The sequence below is a fragment of the Myxine glutinosa genome, chromosome 8 (genome assembly GCF_964187855.1).
Source record: "Myxine glutinosa chromosome 8, kmMyxGlut1.1, whole genome shotgun sequence".
NCBI classification, from domain to species: domain Eukaryota; kingdom Metazoa; phylum Chordata; class Myxini; order Myxiniformes; family Myxinidae; genus Myxine; species Myxine glutinosa.
The window spans coordinates 121,127,313-121,137,849 of record NC_136268.1 but is presented as its reverse complement, the minus strand read 5'-3'; the positions used below and the strand labels follow the sequence as shown (position 1 = coordinate 121,137,849).

Sequence of the window (10,537 nt, the reverse complement as noted above, 5' to 3'; positions counted from 1 at the left end):
GGGACGCCCTTTGACCTTTATACACACTGGAGCGAGGAGGGCTCAGAGTAAAGCAATAATAATAATACACACAATAAAAAAACACAATCCTCATTTCCGCAACAATACTTTTATACGATGTGACAGAAGGAGCCTTTTCTGAGAAATGGGATGAAACGTTTTTTTGTATTGTGGGTGTGGCCTGATTTGTGAGGTTGACTGTTCCAGGAGGATCTGCGGTCACAGCCCTCAGCTTGTTGTGCTGTCCGTTCCAAACCGCTTGTGCTTTTAGAGGATCCGTGCAGGTAAAGAACTCCGATACTCTTCCACATTTATCTTTGTTTCACTGTATCTTTGTATTTTCTCTTTCCTGCCTCTCTTCGACAGACACTTCAGTGTTTAAACGAGTTAAACATGTCATGACTGTTCAGCTAAAAGGTTTATAAATGGTTTGAAACGGACACATAAATCAATTTGCAATTGCAAGATAAAGAGAGAAATATAAATGTTAAATCTTTGAATTTACCTGTTTAAAAAAAGAACAAAAAACGTTTTCTCATTTTTATTTCAAATATGGTGTTTCCTCCTGTAATAGACCAATTAGATCACGTCGACCTGAAGGTCTTATTCACTTACTCATATAATTGTGTTGTATTTACTGTTTTGTTTATTTACTATTGTTCTTAGCATAGGTAACATACTTACCTTTGAGCTGTCTCGTCTGCATTCGATTCCCGATACAACTACCAACAATATACATCACAGGGAGGGCGTTGCACAACAAGAAGATTAATCGAGTCGGCGAGTTATCGCCAGCATCCTGAACTAATTACAAGTTCATGCCTTTATCAGCTCGAGTCTTGCGTCAGACCTAACCAACCCGATCGTGAAAGACTTGGGACAAGTGGATGAGCTAAAATTAACAACCTAAAAGGGGAATGGTGTCAGAGGAGGAGGGTTCGTTTCATTCCTGTAGTCTTTCATTCATGGGTCTCCTGTTGGGGTTTAGGTCATTTGGTCTATCATTCCTGTACTGGCTCCACAAACACTAACTCAACCCTTTGTTTACAAATGGTATTTTAAAATTACATCCGATAGTAAATGCTTTAGGAAACAAACAAACTTCAAACTCCCTGTTGTTGTTTTCAGTACATCATACTGGATTGGCACGAGGATATGAAAGCATTCTCATGAATGTTGTACATGTGTGTTACATATGTATGTATGTAATATGCATGTATGTATGAGTGTATGTGTATTTATGTATGTATATGTATGTGTGTATGTATGTATGTATGTGTGTATGTATGTATGTATGAATGTATGTATATGTACGTATGTATGTATGAGTATGTATGTACAGTATGTGTATGATTGTATGTATGTATGAATGTATGTGTATTTATGTATGTATATGTATGTTTGTATGAATGTGTATGTATGTATGTATTTATGTTTGTATGTATGTATGTATGTATGTATGTACAGTATGTGTATGTATGTATGTATGTATGAATGTGTATGTATGTATGTATGTATGTATGTGTATTTATGTATGTATATGTATGTTTGTAGGTATGTACAGTATGTGTATGTAGGTATGTATGTATGTATGTATGTATGAATGTGTATGTATGTATGTGTATGTATATGTATGTATGTATGTATATGTATGTATTTATGTATGTATGTATGTATGGAAGTATATGTATGTATATGTATATGTATGTATGAATGTATGTGTATTTATGTATGTATATGTATGTATGTATGTATGTATGTATATGTATTTATGTATGTATGTATGTATGGAAGTATATGTATGTATATGTATATGTATGGATGAATGTATGTGTATTTATGTATGTATATGTATGTATGTATGTATGTATGTATATGTATGTATGTATGTATGTGTATGTATGAATGTATATGTATGTATGTATATGTATGTATGTATGTATATGTATGTATGTGTATTTATGTATGTATATGTATGTATGTAGGCATGTATATGTATGTATGCATATGTATGTATGAATGTATGTGTATTTATGTATGTATATGTATGTGTGTATGAATGTGTATGTTTGAATGCATGTGTATTTATGTATGTATATGTATGTATGTATGAATGTGTATGTATGTATGTACAGTATGTGTTTGATTGTATGTATGTATGTGTATGAATGTATGTGTATGAATGTATGTATGTATGTGTATGAATGTATGTATGTATGAATGTATGTGTATTTATGTGTGTATATGTTTGTTTGTATGAATATGTTTGTATGTATGTATATGTATGTATGTATGTATGTATGTATGTATGTATGTATGTATGTGTATGTTGTTCATGGGAGTGTTATATAACTTAGAGTCCACATCCGCTTGTAATTAGTCTGGTCCATTCCCCAAGGGAGGCAGAGTTGTTTATGTAATGGGTCTGTGTCAGTGAGCCAGTCCACACACAGATGCACTTTAAACGTAGTACATCGTTCATTCTTAAATCTAACATAATCTATGGAAACGTTCCAAAGATCCTGCATTTTTTTTCTTACAGAAGCGAGACTCATGGAAGAGCAAAATATAGAACTGACAGTGGGACAATCATCAGGGGAAAGGAAGTTGCAAATTCCCGCACAGTACTTGCGATCTGCGTCGGAAGATGCCCCCTCCATTGATGAGTGTGTGTGTGGGAACCCCTCCATTGATGAATGTGTGTGTGGGAACCCCTCCATTGATGGAGGTGGCACAGGAGAATAAAATTTATGAAAATAAAAAGGTTAAAATTTTCCATCGTAAAAGCAAACAGAGTACTGAGGTTTCGGGCCTTACCCTTCCTCGGAGCAAAAGGACAAAGGTAAGGCCTAAAACGTCAGTGCTAATTGATTCCTTTTATGGCGGCAAGTTGAAAGCTTTTTATTTTCGGATTTTTAAACACCAGGGGAAGAAATGACCAGGAAAAGAGGTGACTGAGGAGGGGAGGAAACGCTGAAACTATCAAGATGGTTGGGTTAAATTAAAGGGGTTTGAACCACCGAGCTCCCAGACTCAGAGCAGGTGCGCTAACCATTATGCCAATGAGTCCGGAACGATTAATGGGGGTAAAAAATATCATGGGTCTGAATTGAGGATGACAAAAGATTGCCTATGATTTAAGAGATCTATTTCTTTTCCAAAAATGAAATTTAAACAGAGTTGTCTAACTTTGCTATAACAAGCGATGAATGCACGGATTATGTGCGGCATCTGCAGCCACAGGAAATTGTTTTGTTGATAAAACGTTGACAGCATTTCTCTCAAGCCTTGCAAGCACACCTTGGAGAACAGGCTCGGTGAGCATGCCCGGGCAAACTTAGGCAAAATTTGAGACAACGAAATAGTCTCATTTAAAAAAATGTTTTTTAAAGTGTAATTGAACCATAAGCTGATTTTTATACACCTTAAATGAGGATGATGCCCAAGTTAGCAACATGCATTTCTGAGAGTGTTTTCCGCATGATCGAGATCCAATGGAATCGATATCGTTCATTCAAAAAAAAATTTGAAAAATGCTACGTCACATACACGCAGTATTGCGTAGAAATAATCCGACGTTATGGATTTTGTATTTAAATCAAGAGCTCTACACACCAGTGAGGATCTGCGTTGCTTGTCAAATGCTCTACCACCTTGCTAATATTGCAAATTGATGTGCAGATCAGTATCGATTGTGAAATGTTATTGCAACTTCAACTTTGGAGCGTTAGTAACATTGACTTGCCCTGCATTTGTCTTTACAGTTACCTGTGCACATCTTTACAGAATGCTTTGTACATGCTCATCTGCTTTTCCCATATGCGCAGCACGAGGTGCAGGGTAGCATGGTTGGCTGAGGGTGTGGCTGTGCCACTGATGCAATGTGGTCCACAGGTTAGGGCAGGAATTTGGAATTTGTTCAAGGTGGCAGTAACAGCTCGCACAGTCTTTGCTAAGGACACCGTGGGATCTTTAACGTCCACCGACTAATGCCAGCAGACGGGATGTCTCAGTTTAACGTCTTTTCTAGGTATGGCACACACATTGATGAATCACCCTCCCTGTGAAACACCCGGATGACAGTTTATAGCTAGGTCCAGATTCGACACCTGGCTAGACAGCTTCGAGGTGAATGGGCGTACCTCTCGGCCATTCTGCCAGCCCGTACATGTGCGCCCTCAATGTGGTCTGAGAGTAAGAGCCGTACGCTATTGTTGCTCTCAAATAGCAACTTTTAGGGTGAGTCTGAGTTACTTATTGCAGTTTGAGATCAAACTTGTAGAAAAACTATCACACCTCAAACTCGTTCCCAACGTGGTTTAGGCAATCAAAATGTTGTTTGGTGAAATTTTTAGTTTTGGTTCATTTTAATTGGATGTCAATAAATTCCATTCTAGGATGCATTTGTTCAAGGATAAACGTTGCAATGCCCCTCACAGTGTCCGATATGACTCTCTCATGGCATCGAATGAGAAACTCACGAAGCCAATTCTATTATAAATGCTGAGGAGATACATGGAAGGAAAGTTAAGCAACATTGATGGAGTTTAGCTTAGGTACTATGCCTGGTGTGTACCCCAGGTTATAATAGGTACACCGAATCCCTGCGTGTCGTAACAGGCGACTAAAAGGGTTGGTGTCAGGAAGGGCATCCGGCCATAAAAACATTGCCTCAAAAAGAGAACCATGACAATTACAACTACATATGGGCAGGGTGCAGCCCGAAATACCCCGCGGGAGACCCCACTCCCTCTCGTCAAAACTCAAGGTGGGGAACCCGATCGAAGCAAGGGTGGAAATCACTCCATTTATGATGACGAAACGTCTGATGCACGACGTGGAGATCGGTTTCTGAGGTTTGGGACATGGAATGTAGGGACAATGACAGGGAGATCAGGAGAAGTGGTGGAAGTATTGGTCAGAAGAAGAGTGGACATATGTTGTGTGCAGGAGACGAGATGGAAGGGAAGTGGTGTGAGAATGGTGAAGGGTAGGCAGGGACAGACATACAAGTTTGTGTGGCAAGGGTGCCCGGAGGGAGTGAATGGTGTTGGTGTCCTGTTTTCTGAGGAGTTTGTAGACAGTGTGGTGAGTGTGACTAGAGTGAGTGAAAGGTTGATGATGGTGAAAATGATGATTGGAAAGCTCTTGGTGAACGTCATCTCGGGATATGCTCCGCAGGTTGGTCGGAGCGATGAAGAGAAGGACAAGTTCTGTTGTGCGATAGAGAAGCTGATGGAAAACGTGAAAGATGAGGAAGTTGTTGTGGTAGGAGGAGACCTAAATGGACATGTGGGAAGGAGTATGGACGGTTTTGAGGGAGTTCATGGGGGTTACGGATATGGTGTGAGAAATTGAGAAGGGGAAAGGATTTTGGAGTTTGCTGATGGAGCTGATTTGTTGATTTGTAATTCTCAGTTCCAGAAAGAGGATAATGAGCTTGTTACATACACGTCAGGTGGGTCGACGACAATCGTTGACTACCTGCTGGTGCGGAGGCGAGATAGGGGGCACCTCCAGGACACAAAGGTGATCCAGGGGGAGGAGGCTGTATCACAGGACCACTTGGTTGTCGGCGACATAAGAGTGAAAGGTGCGAGGAGAGCTCGGCGGGTGAAGTACCAACCGAGAATGAAGGTGTGGAGGTTGAAAGAGGTGACAGTGAGGGAGGCATTAAAAGAGAGGCTGGGTATGGTAGAGGATGATGTGGTTGAGCTTGATAGTGGTTGGATGTCAATGAAAGATAGTCTGTTGGGAGCCGTTGGTGAGGTGTGTGGATGGACAAAAGGACCACCGAGGCACTCGGAAACATGGTGGTGGGATGATGAAGTTGGAAAGAAGATTGAGGAGAAGAGGAAGAAGTTCAGGGAGTGTCAGAAGGCGAAGGGTATGGGGGCAGAAAAGGCAGAGCATGGAAATTATAAGGCAGCCAAGAAGGCTGCAAAGAAAGAGGTAGCAAAGGCGCAGGAGGCATGTAGGAAAATGTTCGGAGAACGCTTGGATTTGGAAGAGGGTCAGAAAGTGGTATTCAGGATTGCAAACCAGATAGTGAAAGAGAGGTGTGATGTGATGGGGGTGAGTTGCTTGAAGGATGAAGTGGGACAAATCGTTGTGGACCCAGATAGAATTAAAGGAATATGGAACAGATATATGGAAATACTGTTGAATGCAGAGAATGAATGGGATGGCAACATAGAAAGTAACCCAGTTTTAGGACCGGCAGAGAAGATAACTGAGAAGGAAGTTGAGGAAGCGATAAAAGCAATGAAGGGTAGAAAAGCGGGAGGGCCGACGGGAGTTGTGGGAGATATGTTGAAGGCAGCAGGAAGTTGGGGTGTGAAGAGAATGACCGAGATCTGTAATCTGGTGGTGAAAGAAGGCCACATTCCAGTGGATTTGGGAACTGAGTACCCTCGTCCCTCTATACAAGGGGAAAGGTAACCCTCTGGAGTGTGGCTCGTACCGAGTGATAAAGTTATTGGAGCATGGAATGAAGGTATTGGAAAGGGTGTTGGAGAGGAGGATAGGGAAGAAACTGAAGATCGACGAAATGCAGTTTGGATTTATGCCAGGAAGAGGAACTACAGATGCACTTTTCATTGTGAGGCAGTTGCAGGAGAAGTACATGGAGAAGAGGAAGAAGTTGTTTCTTGGGTTTGTTGATCTGGAGAAAGCATTCGATAGGGTTCCACGCAAAGCATTGACATGGGCATTGAGGAAGTTAGGAGTGGAGGAATGGTTGATCAGAGTCGTGATGGCAATGTACAAAAGAGCGTGCACAGCTGTAAGGACGAAGGATGGGAACAGTGGTGAGTTTGAGGTGAAGCCATGAAGGTGGGAGTGCATCAGGGGTCGGTACTAAGTCCACTACTTTTTGTCGCTGTGATGGAGGTGCTGGCTCGGAACGTAAAGGAGGGTTTACCGTGGGAGTTGTTGTATGCAGATGATATGGTGTTGATTGCAGAAAGTATGGATGGACTGAAGGAGAAGATGAACAAGTGGAAGGAATGTATGGAGACAAAAGGTCTGAAGGTGAATATCGGAAAAATGAAGGTGATGGCAAGTGGTAAAACATGTGGTGAGGTGGAAAGAACTGGGAAGTGCCATGTGCTGTGTGCAGGAAGGGCGTCGGAGTGAATTCCATTCAATGTACAATGTGCGCTGAGTGGGTTCATCAAAAATGTAGTGGTTTGAGATGGTCATTAACCAGTGTGGCAGCTACATTCAAGTGTAAGGTGTGCACAGAGGAAGCTGCAGATGGAGAAAATGTTGAGTTGGATCTTGGAGACGGCGTGAAGCTGGAAGGTGTGAAAACATTTTGTTACCTAGGAGACATGCTGAATGGAGAAGGTGGATCAGACTCGGCAATGGTTGCTAGAGGCAGTGAGATGTGCATGGAAGAAGTTTCGGGAACTGAGTGGCGTGCTGACGAGGAGGGGAGTGTCGTTGAAGCTGAAGGGAAAGGTGTATGCTGCATGTGTGAAAAGTGCTATGATTTATGGGAGCAAGACATGGGTAATGAACGTAGAGCAGCAACAAAGGCTGGAAAGGGTGGAATGCGAATGTTTCGGTGGATGTATGGAGTATCGTTGAGAGAGAGGAAGACAAATGATGAATTGCGAAAGATGATGGGAATAGAGCCTGTGATGGATGCTGTGAAGATAAACAGTTTGAGATGGTTTGGTCATGTGTTGAGGAAGGATGAAAGTGACTGTTTGAGAAGAGTGATGGAAAGGAATGTAGAAGGAAGTAGAGGATGGGGAAGACCAAGAAAGACTTGGCTAAAGATGGTCGAAGAAGAAATGCGGGCAAGGGGGTGAACAAGGGGAGATGCAGAAAATAGGGCAAAATGGAGAAGTTTGTCATGGGGACCGCAAGGCTAACCCCCGCTCTTGCAGGGAAAATGGCCTTAAAATGCCTGTTGTGTTGTTGTTGTTGATGGAGTTTAGCTTCAATTTTAGGAACAGAGTTCACAAATTTTGTCATATGAACACTTCTTATATGGTCCGAACAAGATTTGGTTGTGAATATATTAGTTGCAGAAATTGCTGGATATTTTGAATAATGAAAAATGCTTTGTTCTCTTTGCTGCAAGCTTGCCGTATCAACAGAGGTTCTCCAGCTCGGAGAAGTCCCACATACCCCAAGAGCAGATGGGGAGCCAGGATGGCGAATGCCCAAAATTCATCTTAACATCATCAAGCAACCTGACAGAAAAACCTGGAGCGTCGCTTCTACTCTCAGGAAATGCAACCGCAGCCCTGTACCTCTTCATCGTTTCTCTTGGAGTTCCGGCAAATGCAGTTGTGCTGGTCGCGTGTCTCCTCAATCCATTCAGATGCAATGTGACGTCCGTCTACATTGGAAACCTTGCGGGTGCTGATATTCTCCTGCTCTGCATACTACCATTCTTTGCCTTTGAAAAAGTTTGGGAATCCTGGACATTTGGAAGATTGTGGTGCAAATGTTGTTCTTTCGTGACCATGCACAGCTTCTACACCAGTGTATTCTCCCTCTCTGCCCTAAGCGTTGATCGCTACATCGCCGTGGTCTGGCCATTTGCAGCTCCTCGTTGGCGAACAATTACCCGGGCACGGGTAGTGGCCGTTTCTCTTTGGGTGTTTGCAGCTTTTCCATCAATTCCCCCTCACGTTTTGGAAGTCGACGAGTATCGTTATTCGAATAACGGTAGCAAATCAACTTGTTCTTCAGATTTGTTTGGCAGAGAAAATCTTCCAGTTTATTCCTTTGTGAAAAGCATTCTCGGTTTCATTCTACCAGTGCTGTTCATTGGCATCATGTCATCGATGATCATACAAAAACTGTTGCAGCAACGCAGCAACGTACACACTCAGACCTCAGTCACAAGGTATCGCCGTTCGCTCTATATATTGATAACAATCGTTATTGTATTTGTAATTTGCTGGCTGCCCTTCCACTTGCTCGCAATTATTCATAGCGTGTGTGATCATTATTGTTTTCTTCCGCTCTCCTTGTGCAGCAAAATATTTTTACAATACCGAGAACTTGCCATCTTTATGGCATACAGCAACAGCTGCATTAATCCAATCCTGTACGCGTTTGTCAGCCCTAATTTCCGGAAAAGTTTGAAATGTCTGTTGGGGCGACACTGTTCTTGTCTATTGACAAGAAAGACTTGTCAAAACCTGAATACCAAACAAAATGAATGCTTTGATTCTTGAGCAACAAAATATGATCGTTAGGCATCAGAAAATTGAGTTTTACCAGTGCATTGACTGTCTTAATCGACTTAAAGGTCCAGAAGGTTCGTTTCAGGGTCTTAGAACCAGGAATCTCGGGCACATGGCTGAACAATCTTGCATTTTAACCGATATTCATCCACTTCAAGCCGATATTCATCCACTATGTATTTATTGAATCTTCTTGTGAGTCACCAATGGTTACTTTTAATGGGAGAATTTTTTCAGGTTATGCTTTTTTATTTTCAATTTGATATTTCAACACCGGTGATCACCTTTTGTTGATCCCGTTCATTGAATGTTGGAAGTGTCGTCCTTTTTCTCTTAGGGTACTATTTTAGTGTCCATCGTAATTCGCTCCAAGGACAAAACAAGTCAACCACAAGGTATTGGATGATTCAAATGTCGCCTCTTCAAATTAACTTATCTCAACAGCTGCCGCATCTGACAGCCTGGAATACACATTGAATGCTTTTTCAGTTAACAAAGTGCTGAGTGATGTTGTGCAATCTGCCCTGCCCCAGCCATTGCTAGCATCAAAATGCTCAAACTTTGAGTAGGAAGTTGTCCAGTTCATCCTTTCCCTCAACAAAGGCTGGGAGCTTTATTCACATTCTCCGAATAAGTACCCATCTGAGCACTTTGTACCATAAGACGCTTTTTCATACAACTCCTAACCTTTTAGCCTTCTTTTGTGCATATAATATTACTTCCGCCACACCATCTCCCCAACCTCCACGATTCATCCATTTCCTCTCCAGGACACTCTGTTCTCTTGCCACAGCATGCTGTTCTGGCCAAATTGCAGCACTTCCTTACCCTTGAAGCAAGCTTGCTTCTGATGTCCATAAACGTATCCATCCTCAACTTGGTGCACGATTCCACAAATTGCACAAATCACAAATGCTCTTAACAGCAATTTTCATTTACAGTGCATTCAGAAAGTATTCAGACCCCTTCACTTTTATCACATTTTGTTATGTTGCAGCCTTATGCTGAAATCGTTTAAATTCATTTTTTTCCCTCATCAATCTACACTCAATACCCCATAATGACAAAGAAAAAACAGGATTTTAGAAAGTTTGGAAAATTTATTAAAAAGAAAAACTGAAATATCACATTTACATAAGTATTCATACCCTTTGCTATGACATAGTCAGGTTCACTATGTTAACAAATATAATTTCGTTCAAAATTTTGGTAGATTAGCAAAACTATACATTTTTGGAATATTCAGAGCATGAGGAATCCAAAAATTAATGTTTACATTTGCATAGACACCTTTGCGAAAATGACACTCAGGACAGTGATGAAGA

The 10,537-nt window shown here is 41.5% G+C and overlaps 1 protein-coding gene across 1 annotated transcript; it reads left to right on the top strand.

Moving 5' to 3' along the window:
• The first annotated feature begins 227 nt into the window (after positions 1-227).
• On the top strand, positions 228-9,745 carry LOC137413188 (mu-type opioid receptor). The gene is made up of 2 exons (XM_068098589.2): positions 228-284; positions 8,096-9,745. The coding sequence occupies exon 2, from the start codon at positions 8,154-8,156 to the stop codon at positions 9,201-9,203; it is 1,050 nt and encodes a 349-aa protein (XP_067954690.2). The 5' UTR covers positions 228-284; positions 8,096-8,153; the 3' UTR covers positions 9,204-9,745.
• The last annotated feature ends 792 nt before the right edge of the window (positions 9,746-10,537 follow it).